This window comes from Choloepus didactylus, chromosome 9 (genome assembly GCF_015220235.1).
Source record: "Choloepus didactylus isolate mChoDid1 chromosome 9, mChoDid1.pri, whole genome shotgun sequence".
Classification (NCBI taxonomy): Eukaryota; Metazoa; Chordata; class Mammalia; order Pilosa; family Megalonychidae; genus Choloepus; species Choloepus didactylus.
The window spans coordinates 52,418,863-52,446,674 of record NC_051315.1 but is presented as its reverse complement, the minus strand read 5'-3'; the positions used below and the strand labels follow the sequence as shown (position 1 = coordinate 52,446,674).

General features: G+C 36.1%; 1 protein-coding gene across 2 annotated transcripts in view; it reads left to right on the top strand.

Moving 5' to 3' along the window:
- Window positions 1-304: 304 nt before the first annotated feature.
- Window positions 305-27,812, top strand: part of FIGN (fidgetin, microtubule severing factor) — a 137,223-nt gene continuing 109,715 nt past the window's right edge. Inside the window, exons 1-2 of one of the 2 annotated variants that reach the window (XM_037848813.1) lie at window positions 305-659; window positions 1,451-1,620. In XM_037848813.1, coding sequence (XP_037704741.1) covers window positions 1,596-1,620 — 25 coding nt within the window. In that variant the 5' untranslated portion in view covers window positions 305-659; window positions 1,451-1,595. The remainder of the gene's footprint in view (window positions 660-1,450; window positions 1,621-27,812) is intronic. The other variant, XM_037848815.1, reaches the window with a different exon arrangement.

Here is a 27,812-nt window from a genome sequence, read left to right as displayed (position 1 = left end):
TTTCCCCAGGCTGGGCCGTCCGAGAGCGCAGGCAGGGGGACCTTCGGGTCGCAGCGCGCGTAATCATGACCTGCGGGCCCCCTCCGGGCTGCGTGAGCGCGTCGGCGAGGCTGGGCGGCCGCCGCGGCCCCGGCCGTGTAACATGACCCGAGCGCACGGCCGGCCGGCGCGGCGCGGCCATTGAGCCCTCCCTGCCCATGAATCTCGCTCGCTCGCCTGCCTCCCGCCTCCCTTTCTCCCCCTCCAGCGCCGCGGGCTCCGTGCGCCTCTCCCTCTCCCTCCCGGTCCTCCCTCTGCCCGTCTCTCTCCACTGCCCGCCTCTCGCCACTGCCTCCCGTCTTCTCTCCCTCGCGGCAGCCTCCGTCTCTTTCTCCCTCTCTCCTTTGAAAACTGATCTTTGGCTCTTAGTGTGAAAGTGATTTGAATTTGGCTCGGCGGCGCTCTGCGCCTGCGCCAGCCTCTGGCGTGCTGGCTCCTTCCAAGCAGCTGTTTTGGGTTTGAAATTCCAACATGGCAGAGGCTGCAGTCCGTCTTCCCTTCAAAAACTTGGAATGATTTCAAATCATAGGCACCTTCACTTAACCCGAGCTTCCATTCATCAGCAAACACATCGGATCGATGCTACGCTAACCTATCGGGTTCTCGCTTCGCGCGTTCAGGTAAGAGGAGCTCCGTAGTTTTCTACCATCTGTTTAAATTTGTTTTTGTTTTTGTTTGTTTTATTCTTAAAGAATACAAATAGATCCAAGACCTTTAATAAAAAGAGATCTTCGAGTTATACCGTAAATATTAAATTTAATTTGCACCCGTTTCTATTCTGTTCGCCAACCTGCTGTCTTAATTTGTCTGTACAAAGTAACCCTGAAACATTATAATGCATAATTTTACTGCTTAATCATCGTAACAATAGTATGGGATTAAGAGTTCAAGATTGCAAGAATCCCGTTTTCCGCTATCTTGGGTTTACTTATTATGATCTTTTTACTTCAAAAATAAAAAAAAATAAAAAAATAAAAAAGAAAGCGGAGCCATAGGGTGGGGCTAGACTTTCTTCGGGAACTAACTTCTAAGTAAATAAGAAGTGTAAATAAGAATCTTGCACACACACAAAAAGTTGAGGTTACATTACAATCTCGTGGCTGGGAGTACGTGAAAATGTCAGAAGATCGGTTGCAGAAAAATGTAAGCACATCATCTTGGAGGGGGTACAGCGTGGTGGGCGTATTGTTGGCAAGGAACGGGAGAGAAAGATGTATAATTTAATGGTATATACAATCCACTGATCCTATTACCGTCCTCCCCGGAGCTCTTGTTAGTTTCAATGGGAGTGAGTGAAATTGACATGGACTTGCATTCCTGGTCATGTGCTTTTTTTCCTTTCTTTCTTCTCCTGTGATCTGAGATCCCCTTTTTGTTGATGTTGCTTTCCCCCTTAATTATATGCATGTAGGTTAAATGAATACCTGACGAAAGGGCCCACGTTTCAAGGCAGTGACATTTGATAGCTGAGAGGAAAAGTGGCTTTAATGAAAAGCAACCTTTGGAATTCCTGCTTGTGAGAAATCCAATTCAGCTTTTTGTGCTGCCAGCAAGAAATGATCAGTAGCACCAGTGTTTATGGTATGTCAGTTTTGGAATTTACTTCCTTTGCATCTAAATAGGGAAGCCAAATTAAAAAGCATGATAAAACCGTTGAAGACTGGGCTTGGAGAGCAGATGCTAATGACATGTAATTGCTTTTTTTTTTTTTTTAACATATGTATGTCTTAATCTGTCACAATGCTTTTTTGCTTTTGCTCTCACTTGTTTATATATTCCAGTTTTGATTAATGCATTACTTGAGTCCACTTTTATAGGTTTTAGCGATAATCCTGAAGTTGCATGTTACTAGTAATGCACTGTATAACCGTTGAAGTCAAATAGTATGTAAATTAGTGAAACTCAGTGTGGGTTTTTTGGGGGGGAGGTGGAGGCTGGGTGGAGGGGGGAGAGAGCAAGAGTGTGGAGTAAGACTGCTTACTAATCAAAGTATATATATGTGTGCACACACAGGACTGGACAAAATTCCTTTCTTTTTTAATCTCAGTACAATTTGACTATCTGCTTCTCGATGGTTGCACTTTGTGGAGTAATCAATTCATCTGAGTGTGGCTTTTCAGATGAGTGAATGGAGAGGTATCTTAACATGAAAATAAAATATGTTTTTGAAATGTTGCTTAAAGTCCTTAATGCCTTTCAGGAAACAGTGGTAGTTCCACCCTTTTCTCCCCTTGCCATTTACTCATCTGCCTGTCATCGCTTTTTACTTTTAACCTGTGACAGAATTAAATAATAAGGCCCTGAAATTGACTTCATTTGAAATCGCTCTTTCCTCTCTTTCCAAAAAAAAAAAAAAAAAGGGTCAGATAAATGGAGTGAGAGGGAGTTTTCAATAGCTCTTGTGGCCGTGCTCTGTGTACACTTTGTGATATTCAATTAAGTCTAAGAGGAACAACAACAAAAAAGATGTTAAAGTATTTTGCATAACCAAAGGATATGTCCAATTTAAACTGGATGGTTGTTACATTTACCCCACCACCATGAACTCCCTCCTTAAAAGAAAGAAAAAGAGAGAATATGAAAGAAAGAAATAACTGTAGGGAAAAGCTGCTAGAGGTCTGTAGTGTGGCTGTGGTCACTGGTCTCTGGCAACACAAATGTGAATACGAGCAAAGGGACTACAGGAACCATCGCATTACATACACTTCTGGTTGGGCTCTGGTGACTACTGAGCTAAACACACACACACGGCTCTTACATAATAGTAACGGTTTGATTGAATTTTGCATTTGGAACTTGTTGACTTTGAAGCGATCAATGAGAAGACTGTTTATTTTAGATGCACATAATTTGCCCTGAGAAATGTTTTAAGGAGGAGAGTGCACAGCTTTTTTTCCCCCGGAGCTGTTGGAGCGAATGGAATTGCCAGATGGGCGATTTCCCTCTGTGATGTTAAAGCTGTAATATATATTCAGAGCAGATTGGGCTGCTGCTTGTGATGAGGAGGATATTACATTTATAAATTTTAAATCGGAGCTCGGACAATGTGCTGAGAGCAGAAATTGGATGGTTTGACTGTTCACTGTATTGATACTTAAATTTGATTTCTGGGGAGTAGTAATAACAATCATTACAGTAATACATAAAAAATACACAGGGATAGGTAATCAAATAATTCATGACATTAAGCAGCAGATTTAAATGTGTAAATTGCCCCCCACCCCTGTTTCTATTTACTAGTAAATAATAGCCACATAATTTATTTCCCTATTTGCTTAAATTCCCGATGTACAAATGATGTTCACTTAGGAGCCTTGTTATCATACACTAGAATTCTGAGGGGAAAAGTTTATATGTATGTAGATACTTGTGTTTATGGCTCAAGTAGCGTTAGCGGCCCCTGTTTTCTAATACGTTGACTCTGATGGTTTTTAAATTTTGTTTGTCGCCAATGTGTGGCCTAAAGGAACCAGATCTACTAACCTAAAAGGCTGGAAAGTGGGCAAGTGCTCACACTCTAGCAGCTCTGCTGTTGCAAATTAAAAGTGTGTTGTGGTCAGGAAATGAAAGCTACAATGTCTCGTTTGAACAAGTCGTTTATCAAGAGAAACATCTATCAGGGACTGGCTTGTCACATTGATCCTCTAAAAGTTAGGTCCCAGGTAGAAGCTGCTTTGATGTTTTTGATCCTAAATTTAATACAACAGAAAAAAAGTGAGGATATTTTGACCAGTGTAGATTAAAAAAATATTTATTTCGTGGAATCAACAAGATCTATTTACTAGTATTGTACTATGTGTGAAGTCTTTTGGACATAATAGTTAAAGGGTGAAAGGAAAATCCAGCCTTTATAAATTGATGTCTGTTAAAATATACATTTATAATACATCCAGTTATGGCTAGCTTCTTGGTTCATATGGAAATTTGGAAAATAGAATGTTTTTAAATGTAAATTATATTGAAAGAATGTTTCGGAAGAAGATGCAGAGTCAGAGTTTTCATTCATTCTAATTTTAGAGTTACCCCTTCTCTTCTTGTCTCCCTTCAAGTCCTTTATTCCTATTTCCTATCTTCATTATATTTGTGACAAATTAGCTTTTACTTGGGGAAAGAAACACTGTTATACATAAAAACCTTGTCCCCAAACATGCTTCTACACGTCATTTCTATTGTTTGTATATTGGGCATGTGGATGCTTATCAGTATAAACTACATGGACTCACAAGTCTTTTGGAATTCCAGTCTACAAATATAGGTTATCAGATTAAATATGTCATGTACTCTTGAATACTGAATATGTAGCATACATTATTCAAACTTTAAAAGGTATTGTTAAGTAAATGTCCTTGTTTAAAAAAAAAAATTGTGAAAGCCCTTGAAAGCAGCCTGCTTCATTTTTGAAGGCAAATATATGAGGGAAGTTTTCCTTCTTTGAAATAGAGTTATTGGATACTTAGGTTATAGTGCTGGTGGCTACTTGTTATTTCATGTGGGTCTATCAGCAAATAGGCAGTTAAAAGCGTGGTGGGAGTTTTAGGAAGTGTAATACTTGCTAATTAATCATGTCTGAAATGAAAGAATCATAGCAGGGTAATAAAGTCTCATTGTTGTTTTCCTGGAAGAGGGTAAGACTTCTGTTTGAAAGCTGTGTGTATGAGTTGACTTGCTTTGCTCTTCTGTGAAAAAGACAGTTTATGGGGTCTCTTTGGAATTATTTCAAGAAACATCTTTTTTGAGAGCAGAGAATATTTTTCTTTCTCTGGACTGTGCTGTATCAGTGAGATTCTTAAAACTGTTTCTCACATCTTCTGTGTGAAACATGTTTTTTGTTGTTGTTTAATCTGGTTGCAGTTAAGATTCATGTAGCTGAGTTTTCAGTCCTTTTCTCTCCCTCCCATAAACAGAAAAGCTCTTTTGTTTTTATTCATGTAAGGCAGGAACTTTGAAAGCCTCTTTTGTAGGCAGGTACTTCTGATAGACGTTCAAGAGAACAGAAATTTCATTAATTACTTTTAGGTATTACAAGAGTATGACCAGAGGGGAGAAAAGAAACAGTAGTTCCAAGAATCTGTAGAGACAATCTGTGTAATTACTTGGCATTTCTAAGATAGCTTAAAATATTAGCCAACTGAAAAGACAAATGAGTAATATTGTTATAGGTAAATTATTTTTTTCCTGAGCTTTGGGTTGTCAACTTTTAGGATTTACCAACTTCTTTAGTTTCTGCATGGGGACAAATCTGGAAGTTTGAGTGGCTACAATATTTTTCAGGATTTTCATCTCAAGGGAAGACATCTATGCTAATACCTCCCTGTTTTTGTCTATGTGTTTGGATGCCTTGAATGATTGCCTAATTAAGTAATCAGTTTTAATGGAGCCAAATCAGCAGAATTGCAAGGTGTATTTGAAACAACTGTAGGATTTTTACGTTTTGAACTTTCTAGTTTGTTCTTGGGAACCTTGGTTTAATAGAAATGTTTGCTGGTTTGCCTTTGTAATCAATATATTCTTGAATACAAATTTCACATACTATATTTTATAAAGTACAACCTTTATTTTTGTGGAGTTAACAAAATTAATTACCAGGAATCTAAATTTATTTATAAATTTTTGATTGGGAGAAATTGTTCTGTGCCTATTTGTGTGAAATGTTGGTGTATGTTACTGGTCAGTGAGACTTGATTAATCAGCATTTCTGCTTTTTTTCAAGTCATTGACAGGCCAGAATAAACAAATGACACAGAAAAAATATAATTTTTTTCCTCAATAAAAATTTCTTCATTTAATTGTCTCTTTCTTTTGGCATATATAAGAGCTAATGTTTCATAAATCAACTGAACTTAGAAATTATTTTGGATACCAACTGAAGACTGTAAGCCCAAATAATATTCTGCCTTGCAGTTAACATACACACACACACACACAGGATTATAGCTGATTTTTTTCTTTATTAAAAATGAAAGACTTTTTTGGGAAAGATTGTAAGCAGATGCCTATTTGGCAGGTTGCTGTTCAGGTTGATTTTGTTATTTTGTTCTTTTTTTCTAAATGTGAATTTTTATCATTAGCTTTCCATTAAACTTCCATTAGAAATTTCTAATGGAATTTCTAATAGCCTAAGTATTAGCTGCTTTGACATGATTGCTGGTTACTGATCCTTTTGATATTTTTGACGTTATAATTTAAATGGCAGTTTTACTTGTGGGATGCCTCCTAAAAGAAATGCAGATTGTAGAAATAAGGAATAGGCAGGAATATGGTCCGAATAAATTGTACTGATAAGTTCGAAGCAAATCAAAAGCAGGTGGGTATGCTGTTTCCTTCAGGCGGAACCACAGATGCAAGCTCTGGAGCTCTGCCTCAGTACAGAACATTCCGTACTGTACCTGTTGACGGTAGTGGTTTTAGGTAAAAGACTGATGAGGCAGAAAAGATAGGTCATCAGAAACCATCAAAACATGAGTTATTATACGGTAAACTTTCTATTAATAATATTTGCGTATTTTATGCTACAAATCTGCTTGTCTTGTTATTTGCATATTGACACTTTAACATTTCATATGGTAGGCTATTGTTTCCCAGTATACTAGAAGCAGTATATTCAAAGGAGAATTTCAATTCAGATATATTTCTGTTAAATATATATAGAAATGGATATGTTTGCTCATATTTGAGCTACAATGACTTTCACAAAGCATTTATAGCAGCACTGCTTCCAATCACTTTTGAAACGGATACATCTTGAAAATATAATGCATGATTTATTATATAAAGGCCCAGGGTTAAACTTTTTACTCTGCAAGCCAGCTTAAGTACTTATATTTTTATGTTGGTAAATCTTTTTGGAAAAAATTTTTTTTTTCAATCTAAGAAAGTGGCTTATTGTTAGGATTTTTTTTTCTTGTTTTCATATGATGAGTAGATTTTGTTAAAATAGCTGTTAGTAATACATTACTTACAAAAAATATTTTCTTGTTACAGAATATATAATGCAAAATACCTATAAAATGTTTTTTTCCCCAATAGCTTAATATTGAAAATACCTTTATTCACTTCTTTCCTGTGAGTTTCTGTTTCTGTTGGCAATTTATGTCTTTATTCTCTTTCACTTGTTGGATATATTGCTGACAAGAGGAGGGAAACTGCATTTTACTACAACCACCAAAAAAAATATTTTTTGTTTTGATTGTTTTCCTCGACTCAAATGATTGCCTTATGTCAGTTGAATGCTTTTTTAAAAAACTGACAATTAAATGCCAAATACATATGACAGTAAATTCACCTTAGAATTAGTGACCTCTAATTTCATGCTTCAGCTCTTGGGGAAATATTTCTCAGAGAAACAGTGACATTCAAAATAAAATTTGCAAAGTAGTACAATGAGAAGCCACAAGTTTTTATATGTTGCTGTAAACTTCTTGCTATTCCTTTGACTTATCCTTACAATCAACAAAGATTGTCACCTTCACCCAGGACCAGTTTACATAATTTGTGGGGCCCTGTGCAAAAAGAAAATGTGGGGCACCTCGTGCAAAAATTATTTAAGAATTTCAAGGCAGCAACAGCAGAGCAGTAAGCCAAGAGCAGGGCTCTTGTTTGTGGGCTCTGTGCGACAGCTCAGGTCTCACAGCAAAGTAGCAGGTTGTGCCTTCGCCACCCACAAACTTTCATCCAGGGCCTGCTTTGTGGAAGTCACTGGTTTCCTACTTGGAGACTGACGATTCCACAATGTATCCTTGTGCCTCTGCCTAACAGGATATTAATGGGAGTTGAGTAACAGAATTGATGGAAAATGGATCATTAGGAATCTTTCTCTTTTTCTGTATACATGAACTAGTGACTGAATATTTGCTTTTATCTCATGTTGCCCTTTTCCTGATAGGTGCCCTGATATATCATATGAATTTTTGTGTAGATATTCTTAAAAGGAATTCTGCATTTTTAAATGTTTGCATGCACGTTTATACTTAAAGAGCTATGCTCCAAGCTCAGAATAATTGGGATGGGAGGATTTTAGTGAGATTTATAATAAGTCGTAAGAGCCTGGGAGGGTCTCTGCTGCCATGCATCACCCCTGCCCCTCCTAAGGTCCAGTCACAAGAAAAATAAGTAATTTTAATCTAGAAAATCCTGGCCGTTAAAAAAATTAAAAGCGTAACTCACTGAGTGACAGTCAAGGAGGAGGGGCAAACACAAAAATAATTACCCTGTTGTAATGATATCAGTATTGATATTTTGATGGTTGGAAAGTGGCATTGTAGCTATATAAACATGTGGTGACAGCTGTGTTAAAGATGAAAAGTGACTCTTTCATGCAATAACATTAACTTTTCAGTGTGTTGTATTAAAAGTGTGAACTTAGTTTCTTAACTTGTGTTCTTCCTGATTAATATAGTCACCATCCATGACCCTTTTCCCCTGTGGTTTGAAAATTCTTTGCTGATGGTAGACAAAACATTTACACTATTGCTTCCCAAGGTACTCCTCAGTGAGCTCAAGCTTCATATTGAGATACCTGCAACTAAATGTTGAAGTCAAGCGGCTTTTTCAAATAAAAACCGAGATGTTGGAATGTCCAGCAAGTATGGATCTGAGTGCACTTGAAGTTGCACCATTTATTTTCAAACGATATTTCTCACATCAGATGACACTGCCAGGAAGGGAAATATCAAAGGACTATGAAAAGTAACTATTCTTTTATATAATCCAAGACTGGGGAAGGGGGAGACTTTAAAGGTATTTCTGAGGGAGAAAAAAAAAAGAACCTATTTTGAATGCTTGTTAGACTTTGTGGGGAGCAATACTATATGTGGGACCTTCTATGAAGAAAAATCGTTGCCTTGTGTAATAACAAGGCATTGCTCTCTCAACTGATAAGCACTTTAATGAAAGGAAGCTTGGGAATAGCTATTATAATAGTGTCCCATTTAATTATAAATTCACTCCACAGTTTATGAAACTTTTGTACTAAAGGCATTAGCTTACTGTAAACCTGAACTATTTTAATAGGTAGTTAACCACAGTGCATATTTTTAAATGTTCTATGTTGTGTGACCTATCTGCAATTTCTGTAGTCTAATTTGATTTGAGACCCTTCTTTCCCTGCCTTATTCCTAATCCTTTTGCATGTTGTGTTTTCATATTAAATGTTTGGTTTTAAAAAGGATTAAACCAGAAATTTGGGTAAATATATGGCAATATAGTGCCTGTTATGTCCAAAATAGCGGTTTTATTCCCCCTCTATTGACTTCTCCTCTTCCATTTCAAATTGAAGTGAAGATCATAGCCTCTTTCTCTTAGATCATATACCTGAATGATACTAAATTATATATCTTAATTAGGTACGATTCGCTGATTTTAATTTTACAAGATAATTATTCTGAGTAGGAGAAAAAAGGTTCACTTAAGGTTGAAGGCATTTTCTTTACAATCTCCATTTTAAGATCAGCAATTGCCATTAAATAGATTATTATTATTATTATTATTTTAAGCTTAATAGCTAATACCTTTGAATTTAAAATATATAGATGAAAAAATAAGCATACGGAAAGGGCAGTTTTACTGTTTGCAAACTTCTGTGCTTTTGATAAATTTAACTGCCAGAATTACATGGATCTTGGGGAATATTTTAAATAAAAATTACAGTTTTGATTATCTAAATGGAATATGTTCTTGTATTGTGCATGTGCACAGATAAATTTCTTTGTGAAGGTATCAATGTCAGGGACGCTTTTGGTATTTCTGTATGAGTAATTAGGTTAACAGGGTTAGTTAGAAAATGTATCCTTTCCTGGAAAATGAAAAATTACATCAAGCAGAGGGAAAAGAGTAGAACATATTCATGACTTTAAGTACTTAAAAATGTATTTTATGAGTCATTTTAAAAGAATAATACCCAATATGTAAGCTGTTAAGAATAATAGCCATTGTTACTTTATAAAGCACATTTATATTAAAACTGACTTTCTGTTCATGAGTCACAGATCTGGAGTCAATTTTAATCCCAGTTTACAAAAGATATGGGTCTTATCTGCCCACCCCCATTGTGGTATCCTAGGCCAGTAGTATTGATGTAAAGTGTCTTCTTTAAAGAGATTTTCATTTGCATTATTCAGAAAATTAAGAAACATTTTGTGGGAGAGTACTGATAGGACCCAAATATAGACATTGAGACCCTAAATGGCCTGAATCCTTGTCTGACAAACTGGAATGAAGAAATATTACCAGCTTTGGAATTTTGTATAACTACATGAGTGGTGCTTTTTCTTCTGTAGGAAATTTTTTAATGAATATGAAAAATGATCCTTAATTGGAAAAATATGTTTTATATAATTCTAAGAGTACCCATAAACCAAGCATCAGTATGAATTTATGATATGGTTTGTAAGATATTAACTGCAAAGTATCTTCTTGAGAAATAATGTATAAAGTGAGCTGATATCTCTCTAGAAAGGAAGAATTCTGTACATAGGCTATAATCCCTTTTGGATTATATATGGATGTGAAATATCTATTGCTTGACATTTAATCAGTTAAAGTATTGGGGAAAAATCTTTAATTAAAACTCCTTTATTGTGTGTGTGTTTTTTTTTTAGTAAGGCCCTCAGTGAGGGCTTACAATGCTTGTAATGCTTATTTATTTATTTATTTTTAAATTCTGTTTTAGCACCAAAATAAAAGACCCAATGGGGAAACTACTTTGTACTGATTATTCTTAAAGATAGCCAGTGAAGACAGTACACTGTGTGGTAGAAGTTTGCTTATAGTGATGGGTAAAAATCCACAGTTTACCCAATGTAACTTTGTCTCCTTGAAATCTATCATGCAACAACAAAATGTCACTATCACTAACTATATGGAAGATATAGCTGATATATAATTTTAATGAACATGTGTACTTAAATACATATTTTTTTATATTTGTCTTTATTTTCTAATAGCCAACCCTAAAAATGGCCTTATGCATAGGACAAAAACTTTTCTACCCATTTTGCTATTTGCAAACTAACCAAAAATCTTGTCTCATCCATCTTCCTGCTTGGTGCCTCCACTCTAACCAACACCTATGTGCTGTTTTAAGGGGCTGGTAAATTTTTTTTTTTTTTTTTTTTTTTTTGGTATTTATCTGCAAGGCTGGTTATTACTTGATCATCTGGAAAATCAAATTTCACTTGAGCCACTGGAATATGATATTTAGATCATGAAAAGATAGTTTGAATTAATTAAGAGAATATTAGGCTGTGTAGTGGGGGAAAGTATAGCAGCATTTGTTGGCAGGGACAAACTACTCTGTGAAAGACAACTCGTAATAGGAATGGGGGAAATAGCTAAAGGGGAAAGAAATTAGAGAACCATTGAGGCAAAGCTAAGGGCAAGGACTGTTTTCCTGTGATTGTTGCAAAAACTGTTATAGGTAATGTTTTAAATTAAATCCTAGTACAATTATGTGAGAAACCTGATCATTTATTAGGAATCAGTGACTCTGTTGCACATTACATAGTATGCAGCAAATTAATCTCGACAAATTATATTCTCCCTTTTTTAAAATGGCAGGTTCTATATCAAATCCTTAGTATATGGGTTGGTAATCATTGAAATTAAAAGAATTTTTCTCCTTTTTTCTCCATATAACTTGAAAAAGCATAAAAACATACATATCTTTAAAGTTCATTCATGTTACTATTAGTCTCTTTTTTCTCCCTCATCCTACTCAATTTGCTTAGGTCACAAATGAAGTTATAGAAGAAAATCCGTTAAATTTTTGGGTATATTTTTTTTAAGTCTTCTTTTGGAAAATAATATATTATTGCCATTATGGGAGTTCAAATTATTTGAAGTAGGTATGTGTATGATTTGATTTGATTTTAGCAAAGTTTGATTATAAATCTTGTATTTATTCTCTAAACTCTAGTTGTACCTTAATGACCGATTATAGTTGTATGTACCTTAATGACCAATTATATATATTTATACTGATGCTTAACCCTACCCAGACCAATTAAATGGAAATTTCTGGGATGGGGTAGTTCATTATCTCCCCGGGTGATTCTCATGTAAAGTCACGCATGAGAATGGCTTCTCTGAACCAAAAGCTTGTACATCCCATGAGAACTTAAAATTTTCACTTTTTAAAAATTATCCTTCTTCCTGGTTTGAAGTCATAGAAATAAAGGTATCTGAAATGATTGTGATAACTAGACATGATAGAGATAATTCACTGTCTGGCTGGAGGCCAAAACGAACCTATGATGACTCTTGAGAACATTGCCACCATGCGGAGAAGAATGTCTCAATAAGGAGACAGTGATGAAGAAAAGAGTTAGTACAAGCCCACGGTCTATTGTTTTTCTGACTTTGGATAAGACACTCAACCTCTCTGTGCCTCAGTTTACTTTATATAAATGGAGAGTTGATCCAAGCAACTTCTAAGATTTCTTCTAGTTTTGTATAATCCATGAACGCTTGGTCATGGAGACTAGTGAGTTTGAGTAACATGGAGCCTTGCCTGTGGCCCACGGCTAATGAAAAAGACTTCAGTTTCTCTTAAAGAGGCTCCAGAAATTATCTTCGAAGTAATGAAAGAAGATCAAGGACCATTCAGAAGGGGTGATAACCATTCTTTAAATATGTTTGCTAATTGTTTGCAAGCAAATATGTCAGCAATTCTAGCCAATACATTTTCTCTGTATGAGATTTCAATAGACCAACAAGCAGATTAATTTAAGTAGTAGTGGAGTCAAGACACTCAAATCCTTTTTAAAAATATCTATAAATTATAGATCAGTTTGGAAATTGGATCTTTATCAAACTGGATGCAAGTCCCTCTTTTCATCTACTTTTTCAGCAACTAGTCTTTGTTAAGCTTCTTTTTTTCTCCATGAATGCTCTTCTCTACCCACAAGGACTTCGATATCTAGCTCAAATGTTGCGTCGTCTGTGGAGACTGCATTGAGCTACCCCAATCAGGGTCCATTTTGACATTTACTTGATACTCCCTAAGCACTTTGTTAAAATCTTTTCATCATTTACCATGATCTTTCTCCTACTATATATTGCTGGGCATTTGTGTTTCTGTTTATGAAACTGTGAGTTCCTTGAGAGCAGACCACATCTAATTCATGTTTTTATTTTTAATCTCAACATGCTAGTTCAGTGTAAGACCTATAAATAGGTATTCAACAAATGTTTGCTGAATTGAAATGGTAAAAGTGTAAGAGACTGTCACTTGGTTAATCTTTTGTTAACCTTACTTTTAAAATTGAAATATTTAAAAAAAATTAAAGACTAGGTCTAGTAAAATTGTGTTCTTTATTTTTAAAAATGGAATTTCTGTATTCCTCGTGTAATTTTACTACAAAAGAAATTTTACTACATAACCCTGAAAAATAGTTTTGCAATTATATACCTAAAAAAGAGCTTATGGTAATTTATTCTATTTTCCTATCTCTGGGGAGGAAAGCATTTAAACTCTTTTATGAAAACAACATCATAATGCTTTTGTAAAAATATTATAAAACACAGATCTGTAGCCTACTTCGGTATTGGGCAGCAGCAAATGGCTTCAAATCACTATGCTCTAGATATTTAAATTTCTTTTTTCATTTGTTTTCAGTCAGACAAATTTGAGGGTTGAGAATCATAGGATCTTAGACTTGGAGATTTCCAGATCAACTTCTAGCCAATATAGGCTTGGTTGACAGCTGGTTATTCAGCTTTCGGTTGAACTTTGGAAATCAGCACCATCTAAGACATTTCTTTTTTTTCCTTTCTCTGGAAAATAGGCAGGGGAAATATGTGCCATGGCAGTATCCAGAACAGATTTCCTTGGGAACCTGGTGATACGTTGCTAAGATGTGAGATACAGACTAGTTGATCTACAATTGATAGGATAACTTTCATCGACTCTGTAGTTTGTGAGTGTCTTTGGTTAACATTTTAATTGGCGTGTTTTCTTTCTATATTTAGTGTCTGACATTATTAATTTATTTTGTACTAAATACTGGCAAGTAAACAGTTTAGCTGGGGTTATACCCAATGACCCTTTACTCTCTTAAGTTCAGTTGCTTTACCAGTTTGGTTTGTGTGCTTTTGGAAGGTCAGTTTCTTTCTTAAATCTGTCACTAATGTTACAACAAATGGCGTTACAAAATTTTCTAAGGGAGATTCAGTTTGATCAAGTGTTGAAATTGTAATGAGTTAGTCAACAATATTTTATCATGTTTCAATTTTATATTTGTGTATCTGAACCTAAAAATGTACCAGAGAAAAGCACTTGTTCACATTGCTTTATGAAACAACCTAGAAAAGACAAAGGCTCTATTGTCATTCTTTTAAAAACACACTTTTACTAAGAGCACCTATAACCTTTACTGAAAGCTCACTAGTTTTCTTCCAATTTGGGCTCTTCAGAGCTGAAAAGTTCTAGATGCTATCTTACCACTTCATACTGAAATCTAGCTTGCTCTTGTACACTCTATGTAAAAGAAATATATCTGCAGTGCTGATTTTTGAACCTGGATTATCACAAAGATGTGCCATTAAGTGAGCTACAGTGGATAAATGATGCTTAGTTAATTGCATAAAAACATTTTTTTTTTTTTTGCTGTGTCTTCAGCAAAGAGCTTCAATATAAAAAAGGATAGTATGTTATTATAAGATATAATTTATGAAAAGTAATAAAAGCATTTCTGTGACTACAGCAATGAAGACCCATGTGTTTAGTTCCTTTGTTAAGTAGGCTTTTCTGTCATTTTTGCAAGCCATTCAATAAACTTCAAGCCATTTAAAATTGGTAAAATATAAGTTAAAATCCACCAGACTGAGAGTAAAGACCATGAATTGTAAAGCCTTATGATGATAGCTTGCTAACAACTAAACTAAATCAAGGGAAAATTTAAAAGACATGGGCTTAAAATTCTTCTTGGCTGTGTTCAGGAAGTTGTGGGTTTTTGAATATGTAAATAAAAGTATCCATGCAATTTTTTTACACTTTTAATGCCAGCCAATTTTCCTTTAATCCTCTCATGGAGGAAATCAGGTGATTCTCCAGAGATGTTTTAGTAATATCAGTTGGTGGCCACAAAACGTGAGCCATGGTTACAAATCAGTGGTCGACGGTTTATTTTGTTGTCATCCTTTTTTTTTGTTTTTCTTCTTATGTGTATGGTTGATAGCTGTCAGAAATTGAGCTTTTTCTTTAGGTCTAGACATGGCAACTTCGAGAATATGAAGCTGTAATTGTCCTCCTGGCTTAAAATCTGAACTAAAACATAAAATTCTTTCAAGCAGATAAAAGTACATACTTGTGTGTGTGTGTGTGTGTGTGCATGTATGTTTCTATTCAGTAGAGCAACCTGTTTATGAAACAGAGGGCGTTGCTGGTGGCTCTTTCTTTCTGAATGGGCAAGTTAGTAGCTCCATACAGGCACCATCTAAGTGAGTCAATTTAAATCTCTAGATTCTTAACCTAAGTGGCCCAATTCTGTCTGTGAGGTGGCACTAATTTGTCCCTTAGGGGTTGGGTTTGGTATGATATTCAGTCAAAGACTCAGTAAACAAGATTTATGAGAAATTAATTGAAACTGAAATTAAAAATGGTTATTGAGGTATAGTTCACCCTAAAATGGCTTGAATGTCTTATTGTGTATGAAGAGATGGGTTAATGGAGTCTTTGGATTAAAATAAAAAATAATCACAAGTAAACCATTTAAAATTTGCTTTCAAGATATGATTGTTTTCTTTGAATGACTGACCACTCCTTCTTTTAGCACTCAGTCTTTGTCCAGGGTTTAGTTTAGTCATCTGTATGTCCTTGAAGAAATGTAGCATCTTTCACAAGATTCTGTAGAAGTGAAATCAGATACCAGTTTTTATTGCAGAACCAAGCCTACAAATGTTTCTCTTTAAAGACATTTTTAATAGAAACAGTAAGGTATAAATCATTTAAGCAATTACCTGGACATTGTGGAAATGGGGCTTGGCTTGTTCTGTAGCCCCAGATGTTTCCAGATTCCAGTAATAACCCGGCCCAGATATTTACAGCTTAATTTTCTGTGCATGTGCACTTGTCTGCAAATGGCTCCTATTTCCCATTTTCTGTTGGACAACTGGGCCACTTAGAGGTAAAGAAAGTGATTCCAGCCTGGGTGATGATAAACATTAATAGTTACAATAAGTTGCTTCTAGAAACTTTGACTACTTTAAAGAAATGTAGAGGCTAGATCCTAAAGATTTTACACTAAGAAATAAATTATTCAAATGCTATTTTTCTCTACAGATGAGGGTGGTCAGGGAAAATTCCCCCTACCCTATCCCTCAAAATTAAATTTAGCATTGATATACTGTGTGATAAAATGATTCTTTTTTATTTTTAATGTGTCTTTTGGCACTGGTTGGGTGATCATGCAGATTGCTAGTTTTCTTTGCTTCACTACTCCACAGTTTTTCTTCCTCTTACTAGAAGCTAAACAAATGGAAAATAATGATTGGTAACCATCTGCTGTGCAGAAATTTCACATATAGCAGTTAACTCTGTTTTACAAAACAAGACCAAATGAGTGAATTCTACTGTTGCCAGTAAATAGCAACATGCAGTACAGTGTTCCTGTAGACAGAGCAAGAGCAGAGGGGGCCAGCGTTTCTTAACGGGAAGTCAGTTGGTTCAACTGTGGGACTCAGTGGGTGCAAGTGTATGTGTGTGTGTGTGTGTGTGTGTGTGTGTGTGTGTGTATGCAGATGTGAAGAGAATGATTGTTTCCTCTCTTCCTACTCCTTATTTCTCTATTCTTGCCCCCATAATTCCAATATTCTGGAATTAGAGTAATGTAGATGCAAATAAATCATTTCAATTACATTATCCTAAATCTTATTTGCTTAAGAAATAAAGTCCAAATCCATAAAGCCACACAGAATAAAGATTTTTAAAAGTCTGTAGACTTCAGATCAGAATCATGGTTTCCCTAGCTGTATATATTATAATGACAAGCGGCTAGCCTGTTTAGTTTTAAATGATTCTCTTGTTCTACTCTCTGCCTAAAGAGTACCTTAACTAGAAATCAGATTGAGTGTGTGTCCAAAACATATTGACAGGTAATAATTATTCATACAGCCACTTATGGAAGTATGGATGCTGTATTGAGGGAAGAGATAATGGAATAGACCTAAATGGTTACAAAGAATTTATTTACATGGACCAGGTAAGGCTAATTTTATAGTTGTCCATGTAATCCATAACCAATCTCTCGCAATCTTCCTCTCCCCCTGATATATATAATATCAGTATACTTACACTTAAAATATACATATTCGTTCTCTCACAATCTCTCACTTATTTGATACTGGGATTTTGCCATACAGCAAGAAAAGTTGTTTAAAATGGGCAGTATATTGAGTTCAAAGGACCCATACAGTTCATAAATTCTCTGGTGTCTACTGGATTTTTCATCAGGGAGACTTCCAATAAAAATGATCTATTTTAGAAATAATATTGTTTAGTAGGTTGAAATGTGGTGTAATAAAATTAGACCTTCAGTCTTCTAAAGTTGCTACTTAGATGGCACCCTTGGGATGCTAAAATGGCTGTATAAGCAGATGAATCAGACAGTTCCACTGATGGGTACATTTGTCAGTCTCTGTTACAGATATAATATATTCTTATATCTGTAATCCTGACACTGTTACATCCAAATGAAATCAACATGAGGTTGTCATCTTTAAGCAAATATGTTAAGTGTTGTCTTTTGTGCTTTGGATTTGAAAGAAAGGGGCCCAGGGGAGGCAGCATCATGCAAATGGAACAAATCCCATTTCTTCTGAGCTGTGCTGTTTCTCCCCTCCATGGCAGCTGGCTGTGTTATCTTTGTGTGTTTCTCTGAGTGCTGACAATTCTTTCAGTGATCTAAGTTAGGGCACATTAGAAAGTGGAAGCAGCTGTCTGTCGCTATACTGAGAGACGTGTTTGCTCTACTGCAAAGATGAAGGACCATGAATCCTTGACACAGTCTCTCCCCCTCCCCCCTGTACTTTCCAACATGATCAACATTCAGACGCACAGATTGTCTGCTTGGACAGTTTTTTGTTCTGACTGACAGCATCTGGCATAGACAAATTTAAAAATACATAGCATGCCATGCTTGGAATTGGAACATCCCTTCTTTATTAATCTTCTCATTTAAACCATTCATTTACATTTCAAGAAAGGTTACAGCTTGATATGGTTGAAACGTTGATTTTAAATGAATAACCTTTTAATGAAATGTCTTGAATGAGGACCAAGCAGCTAGTGTTCATTAAAAATTACACCCGATTAACACAGGCTTGAAAGCCTGAGAGGAAAGGGATTTCTTATTGTTTTAATCCACACTGCAATCCAGTGTTTACCTTTCTGGCACAAAGCGAATAGAAATGATGCCTGTATTCGCAACACTCGGGATATTGAACACAACTATGATACCTCTCTTAAGCCGAGGAAACACTTGGCCTTGTTTAATCAGCTTTCTCTCCCCCTGAAAACCCCCAGGGATAGTAAAAATATTCTAACATTACCAAAATGTGCCTTTTTTAGAGCCTCTCTTTCACTCCATGTCCCACCCCTCCCCCATCTCAAAATATTATGTCTCTATGCCCAAATCAGAAAAAAAACTTGTGTTTTCAGATGGAAAAGTGGCAGAAAACACTTACAGGTTGAGCACTCTCCCTGGCCCCTGGATGGTGGATATACATTTATTTGTCTGCATTACTTTTGTAATAAAACATAACAGTGCAAAAATTGTTCTCTCTCTCCATCTCTCCCTTTCCCTCTCTCTCCCTCTCTCTCTCTCTCCCTGCCTCACAACACCCCTGCAGACGCTCTCATTTCTTATCCATTCTCAGTTCCACAGCCAAGCTTAGCAACATGCTTGTCCAGCATTTATGTAAAAATAATATGAAAATTCCTGTATCAGTCAGTCAGTGGACGTTGAGTCCAGGAGTGGGGGAGGGAGTGGCAGAGGGAGAAATTTCCTTTTATCATACGTTTTAGACTTTTCATATCACTGCAGATTTCAGCCATAACTACTCAACTGCAAGTGTGGCTACGTTAGTACTAAAGGGAGGAGGGAGGTGTGAAGGGCGGGGTGGTGCAGAAATATAATTAAAAAATAACTATTCAAGTTCTGGGTAGTAGGTATGTAAAGTGCATGGTGGTTAACTTGGAAAAATAGGCTGCATAGAGAAGTTCAGTTAACAGTTGGAAGCAAAAGAGGTGATGTATTTCCTCAGCACTGTTGGGTAGCTTTTTGTTTTCTCAAGAAGCTAACTGTGGCAGAGAATCAAGTCTGTGTGGATCTAGTTCCAGATTTTTGATTGCCAGTGGATGTTTTATAATCAACATTTTAAATATAAATCACTTCATTTGTTATTTTCCATTTTGATTTTTTTTTAATGACTCGTTTTTAAAGATAGTGCCAATGTGCATCTGTAAGCAAACTGGGAATGGGTTGGAGTACACAATTCCCCTGTGTATAGAGCCAGGTTTAGCAGTAATGCTTTTAATCTGGACTTGTAGAGGATTCAGAAGCATCCATAGATCTGCTCTGGTAATTACCATACCCCAAGTGGCACTGGAAGAGACGTTTGCCTAAAACTTGATGTCTTCATTACACTGTTTACATTTTAATTAGAAACATGAAAATTACTGATTCATACAGACAACTCTAGTTTAAGTGGTTTCGTTCACCATCCAATAAATCATAAAAAAAAAAAAAAACCCCACAGTTGGCATAAATAGTTTACTAAGAATCATTCATGGGAATAATGTGTTGGCACTAGAAGCCGCTTAAAATATGTTTTTATTTTACCAGAGGTGGAATTTGCATATAAATTAGAGAATGGCATTTTAAGTTGACAGTCATTTATGCAGAATACCACCCACATGCAAATACATATATGGGTGTATGTGTATACTTTCTATGAATTTATAGGTTTTTGCAGTATTGTGAATATGCAAATATACTGAGTCTAGCCTTCCAGTTTTTAAAATGCATCTCCTCTTTTAAAATCCTTTCAGAAATGCTGTGGCTATTCTAAATCTTTATATCCACAAACACATCTTTTTATCTATTGGGCAGTATCAACTTGCAATAAGGAAAATGTTTATTTCCTGTGTGCACGTCCCGAGAAGCAGTTGCTGTTTTATTCGCTCATTTATTCCTTTTTTTTCCTCTCTCTCACGTTCTCCCCTAACTTTTGCCTGGACCTGTCAGTGCTGCTGGCCTAAAACCGCTCCCTGTCGGAGCGGCTGGACTGAAGTAGGGTAGCTGTCAGAGTCCTTTCCTGAGTCAGCAGCCCGTCCATTGCCTGAATCTTGTGACCATCATTCATCGAGTTTTCTCCTCCCCAAGGGATAGGCGTCCTCCTCATCGGAGAGGAGAAATGACCCTTCTGTCTGGCATGTTCAAAATCCCGACTCTCCCCCCACTGGAGTGTGAGTTCAAATCCCCCTTCCTGGAGGCAAGGCTGGGACTCCAGCTAATGACTCAAGATACAGAGGGTCAGCACACTGGTGAGCTGGAGGATGGAGGCATTCACTGTGCGAGCCGAGTTGTACATTTTTTCCCCATAACTGCAGACTCCTCTCTTACCCTTCCCCCTCCCCAAACCCTTTATTATAGATTGATAGTATGCAAAATGGAGCAAAAATATCTACAGACATGAAAAGCCATTTTTCTTTTTCTTTTTCTTAGAAAGTTATTGGCCATGGCTGAAGGGAACTCCGTTATTTTTTGTTTGTTGTTTTTCGATTGAACAGAAGCATACAGTGAGTGAACATTTACATTATCTCACTGTAAAGTTCACATTTTAGGCCCATTTTAGTTTACATTTTAGGCCTCTGGGCTATAGGTAAAAATGAACTTAAAAAATGATTGCATAGGAGGAACAGTCTACGCATAGGCGGTTGACTTGAAATGCTACAGCAGGTGTTGTATTAAACTTTTGAATGTGAATGTATTATGTTGAAAGTCCTGCTAACTCCATGATGTGATTTCAGGGATTAAAGGGAGTGAGATTAATTTTCACGAAATGGCTTTAGATGATATATTTTGTGTCTCACTTCTGGATCTGTTGGTTTCCCTTTTATTTTTTATTTTTATTTATTTATTTATTTTTACTTCTAGAGAACTGCCAAAGTTTTAAGATGCTCATCAGTTACTTTGCTTTGTCAATAAAAATTTTAGGTTTTAATGGAAAGTCACTAGGATCATTTTCATGGTAACTGAGGTAATCAGTCCAGGTAATCAGACCAGGATTTAAAAAAAAAAGCTATTAGTGCTTTACATTTACCAGAGTTTCTGAGCACTTTAGTTAGAATAATAGTGAATTCATGGGCATATGCTCATTGGTTTGCTTTGTGTTGTTTTTTTGGTGGGGCGGGGTGGGGAGGGTACTTATTAGAGCTCTGTACTTCCTACATGTGATTAGACACAGTGGTCAACATCTGCAAGGATAGAAACATGCTGCTTACTTGTACACATGGCAAAATTCTAATAGTTCTGTGCTGTCTGGTAAATCCTTTCTGCTTTATGCAGTGTGTCCCGAAACAGTTGTGTGGTGAGGGAATGCTGGCTTCCAGCCAGCCATTGACTATGAAATCCTGGGTACCTGAGAGCTTATCAGTTCTTTTGCTTTGTAAAAGAAAAAGTGATGAAAATGTTGGTAAACTGCCATGAAGGTTTAAGGCTGCTGGAACAAGGAGCCGTGTAATCAGATTGGAAAATGGAGCTTGAGATTCTCTGCATGGAGAGCAGCCGTCTGTGGATCCCGTGAGCTGCTGTGCAAGTGCCCGAGCTGACCACTTTGTTAGCAAATCAGCTTGTTTGCTGCAGCAGCAGGGTGGAAAAGACCAGAGCCTGTGATGGTATGTAACGGAGGGAGAGCTCTTGCATGACACAATCTAATCAGCTTGCAATTAACTCAGGCTCTATAGTCACCTTCTTAATTTTCTTTTCTTCCCCCTCTTTGTATTAATACTGTACACTTTAAACAATTAAGTAAGGAAAGTAATCCTTCAAGCAAATCAAAGCCATCCTTTAATTTTATCACCCTGCTGAAAAAGTATCAGGTGGTCCACTAGTCTTCATCAGATGCTGGAAATTCTCCAGCTCACTGTAGCACAGAGAGGAAGCAACAGATTTTTAGGATTATCTTTCAAATATCTTGTCAAGGGTGGGGAGAAAATCGTACATCATTTAAACTAGAATTGAAGTTAAAATCAATGTGAAGTGGGATTACAAATGCCTTTTTATTTACATACAGCAGTGCATCTATTTTATATTTTTAATAACCAGAGGCAGGCATTGTGTGTGTGGTGAATGTGTGTGTGAGAAAGAGAGATTTTTGTGAATATACCTTATATATTAAATCCTTTATGCTGCTGTTTATTTAGGCTTTTCTATACAGCACCCTTCTGAAGATTGATGACATAGCCACTTGTACTGATAATTCCACTACTTCACCTTTAGTGAACTTGGTTCACTAAGGTTTAAAAGAACAAGAATATCATTGCTGATCATATGTGTTACTTGTTAATCCTTTAAAATAAAATTCAGATAATGTGGGGGAGAGGTGAGAAGAGCAAAGCACAGGTTTGCAAAATCAGTGTAATAGTTTTACATTTTACTTAATTCGAGGATAGTGACTTCAGTAACACTAAGTAAACGAGGCACCTATTTATATAAACATAATAAATATATCTTCTAATGATGTTATGAATTTCTTCCTCTTCCAGAAAGCTTTTGCTAAAATAAATATACACAGGCAAGAATCTCTGACCAGATAAGTTTTATTAGGTGTTTGTTATGAGGTGGCAATGGGTGTTATTTCAAGAGTGTTAACTTTAAAAAGCAGCACAGGGAATGATTAATAGAATTTGTTTTTAATAGCTGTTAAAGAATTAATTAAAGTATTTTAAGTAATGTTGCTTCCCCTTTCTGGGGATGCTTGTGTTAATAAAAATAAACATTATCGTAATGTTATAGATATTTGATTACATATTCTCTCCGTTTTGTCAATATAATAATTTATTTGCCTATTTGCTGCTATTAAATGGCATAATACTACTAATAAATTCTGTCTTATTTTTGCTTTCAGCAAAAAAAAACAAAAACAAAATAAACTGAAACAAAACTGGCAGTTTATAATCTAGCATTTGGATTCAGTTATTTTATTTAAAGAACAATTCAAAAGAAGGTTTAACTGTTCTTTTATTAGTGATGTGTGTGCAGGATAGCATGACTTCTTGTTTTTGTATACTAATTTTGACTGTCTTACATTTTGCATTTAAAGAATGACTCCAGCTTGATAGAAAATGAGAGTAGTTCATACACTTAAAATTAGGTAAGCTTCTAAGTTTGCCTCGGGAGTTTGCTGTTATTGCATCAATGTGTCCTTTTTTGTATTTTGAACTTTCTTGTTTTTAATTAAAAAACATTAAAAGAAACATACATCACCTACACATATCTTATGCTGCAAAGATTCACTTTATATTCTTTTAGAGGACAAACTCCATTAGATATGCAGTTGCTGTACGTTAGATTGTAAATCTTACAATTTAATGGTAATTCAGTGAGCAGTTATTGCTTCAGTGGCCTTTTTTCTTTCTTTTTTGTCCCATCTCACTTGTGAAATAGGGTTACCCTTTACAAGTGTCACATCTATAGATTCATCTTTTGTACTTTGTAGTTGTTCATGGTGCATCATTCTTAAGTTAAAAAAAAAAACACGAAGCAATGGAGGAACCATGTGGTGATGGTAGGTGAGGAATGTGTGTGTGTGTGTGTGCACGTGTGTGCAGGGGTGGGGCTGTGGAATGAGGGGTTTCATGCTTATGCCAGAGAGAGGGAGAAAGAGACAGAGGCAGCGACCAAAACCCGGAAAGATACAGGACTCTAGCAATAGAATCACCAGGAGTATCAGCATCAGTCTAACAGATTAATATGTTTTTGTAAATATGCATTTCCTCTAACCTCACTCTCAATCTAATGTTCAGTTTTCCTTAAAAGATTGCATTCTGCATTTGAATTCCTGGAAGTAGAAATGGTATCTGATTGGTACAGTCTTTTTGCCTTGCTTACACTGTTAATATTCTTATCCTTTTTGGACATTGAAATACTTTTTTTTTTTTTTTTGTGGAAACAATACACACATTCATAAAGAAATTATAAAGGGATTCTCCTTTTGAAGATAATGAGTTCTCTTCAGGAACTGCAGGTTACGCGGTGCACAAATGAGCTCTAAGTGGGGGGATTTAAAGTCCTGCTACAGCATTTAATTTCTTGAGGAAAGGAGTTCAGTTCAAGGTTAGCCTGTTATTGTGGCACTGGCAACTACTACTCGCATCCCCGTTCTTCTGCCAGCAGTACTGCACAAAAGGCAGTCATTTTTATTTAATACGTAGGGAGGTATTAATCACTGCAGTATTTTCTTGCAAAAATTTATCTTATCATATTCATTGTTTCACTAATCATGACAATAATAGGTGTTTAATTACTCAATAAGAGCCATTTATAGATTCCATTTTTCCTGTATGCTGGACAAATGGTATTGATTTTGTACTTTGATGCAACGTGAAACTGTATTAAACACAATTAGAATTTCAAGGCTGGTAAAATGTACATTTTTTATGGTAACTGGACTTGCTTTGAGAAACGGCAAGCGTCTTCCAATCCAGGCGATGCCTTTGGCGTAAAAAAGAGATTTGATGTTATTGCAGCTCTGTTGTTAAAAATGAATGCACTTTTTTTTTAATGTTGTGTGTCTGTATGTGTGTCTTTATGTGTGTGTATGTGTGAGCATGTAGATTTTATTAGTGAAGCAATAAAGAGTTTGTATGAACTGAAAAGATTTGAAATGGATGGTTCTTTGTAGTCAGATGTGCCATTGTGTACAGGTGAGCACTGATTCCATGTAATCTTGTAATTGTGTCTTTTTACTTAATGCTTTAGGTCCTTATTTTACCAATAAATAAATTATTACCTGGGGTGAGGATGGGGACTGTACAAGATTAAATAGTACCTTCGTCTCATGCATGAGTCTGGTTTACCTCCTTTTTTAGGTTATGAGGAAGACCTCAAAATCCCTATTGTGTCATAAGTTAAACATTGGGTTTTGTTAAAATTGGCACTAAATAAAACCTTTCATTTAGCTGACACTATTATGTTGCAGTCAGGCCACACGAAATCTTACACAGAACTAAACTCAGCCCTGTTTTCCAGCAGTGCAAGTCTACCTGCACTTTGATGTACCTTGCTTTTTACAAACACATTTCCACCTGCATTTGACACATCTAAAACCATAATTTGAGAGCACTCTCTTACATTAATTGCTTATGATTTTCAGCTTCTTACAGATTTATTTCCTTTGGAGGAAGGTCATTTAGCCTTACCAAAATAAAGAGCAAAATAAACCAAGGACAGACCAGAGGTTGCTTAATCTTCATAATTTTCACTAATGGGTAGCTTGTATCCTTGCTAAATCTTACATTTCTTTTTAAGGGTCATAGACTTCTAGGCTGAAATTTCACAGTTTTGGAGAGTCATCTTTGCAGATGACTCCCTGTATCCCTAAAGATGGCTCATTGACACAGTGGCTTTCTGCATCAGGGGGGTATTTTATTTACTGGAACACTTCTGATTATATCACTACTTTGCTGTAGAATTTTTAAGAATTGTGTAAAAAGGCACGAAACTTCAAGGGAGATTTTACAAATTCTTGCACTTTACTTCATAGTACAGAAACCAGTCTAGGTCAGTTTCTTATTGGTTTTAATTCAGAATTTTTGTTCACTTAATATTTATATTGCTCTTTTCCCTATGGGCTGGCATATGACAGCATATGTTAACATTTGTAAAGCAATGAGAGTGTACGCTGGTTAGTGTATTTCTTTTTTCCTGGAGCTTCCTAGAATGAGAGGAAAAATTGATTGATTGACCTGCCCATTTTAAAACAGCATTCAAATTTTTGCTCTTAGATATGAAAAGGAAAGCCAACTTTCCTCTCAGGTAAGTGAATCTGAGTTCTATGAAGTCCTGTGCAGCTAGATTTTTGAGTACACAGCAAATCACTTCTTGAGCTTTTAACAGCTGGCTTGGGAATGCTATAGTTTATAAAGTGGGATCATGCTTGGAAGGGGATAAAAAACAATTGTAGAAATTTCCAAACCTTTGGTTTCCTCCAACATGAGGAAACTAAGGTCCCTTTGATTTTCTGACCTAGGCTTAGGTCCCTGGTGATTTGTTTGTGTCCTTTCCAAATGAACTGTTTTGTACTTTATATTTCAGCTTAGGCAAATCATTTAATTATTGAATAATGTGACTGTAGATTCAATTAAGTGAAAGATGATCACATGTAATTAGCTTGTGGTAAAGTGGATTACATAAAAAATTAGCATGGAGGCTGTTTTGTGGGTAAATACTGCTTTTTAAAAAGTTTTTAACTGCAAAGATCAGTGTCTTGGTTGATTGAGGAGTGGCGGGATTTGGGTTTGAGCTGCACAACTCACTCACTTCAAGGTGATGTATTATTACCTCCCTGTGTTTGTCAAGGGCCACGTTACCTGATATGAATGGAAACTTGGCTTTATGAAGAAACTATCTGAGTCCTCGGTGTGACGTTCAGATAGTATGAAGACTTACACTCTGGCATACATATAATAAACACCCATGACCATGTTCACAGTCCTTTTACTCAAACATGTTTTCTGCTAGTGTGTAGTTTTCTCACCCTTATGTAAGGTAAGGTAGGACTCTGGCTCTGATGATCTCTTGATCATTTCTTACCATTAGATCTGTGATGCCATAATGTTTCATGGAAACCATCCAGACAAAAAAATTATATGATCTGCTTTATTTTCTACGTCAGTATAGTAAAAATGGTACCACCAGTAACTGTTATAGGTTTTATCTCCCGTGAGCAGTGAGCTCATTCTCTCTAAGTGGGGGAAAGCTAGGCACACATAAAACGTGCCTTTTTCTTTAAGCTTTATTTATGCAGGTATCTTAACAATATCAGTCACTCTCTTCATGAATAAATTGGCCAGGTATTTGATTAGACAAATCCTCATTTTAACTAGGGAATCAATTGGGAAGCCTTGTGTAGAGAGTAACTTAGAATCTGTTTTGAAAACTTGCTTCTGCTATTTTGCTTCACAGAAACTTTCTATATCCTTGTGAACAATAGAGTCTTTTTAAGCATTCATATTGTATGTAACTTCTGAATCCCTTTTCCTTTACTTTGGGGTAACAGTAATTTGTGGAACACTTCATAGACAGCAGTGTGTTAATAAGTCTATTTCCTTTTTCTTTTCTGCCCTTCCAGATTGTGCCCTACCTTCTTCCAAAGCTCTGCCCTAACCATCCCTTCCCCCCAGTCTGCCCAGTATCATCCTCCTAACCTTGCTTTCAGCTGTTTGAATAATTAAAAAAAAAAAAAAAAAGATGACTATTAAAACCATTTGGAACTTTTTAAAAAAGAGATAATATTTTAATTACTACTGACATGCCCGTTTGAAGCCTATGTATCCTCCTTTATGACACTTCAGTTTGGAAACTACATTTCTTCATTTCAGTAACTTTATTACCATTTGGCTCAGAGATTGCTATTTCGCCTTGGCCACAGATTTCATCAGTTGCCCGGTTCACCTTTGTCCACACTATACTTGTGAAATGACCTCCTCCGTTAGTGCTTGTCAATAGTAAATTGCTATATTCTGTGCCGAGAAAGACACCAAACGACTACAACAC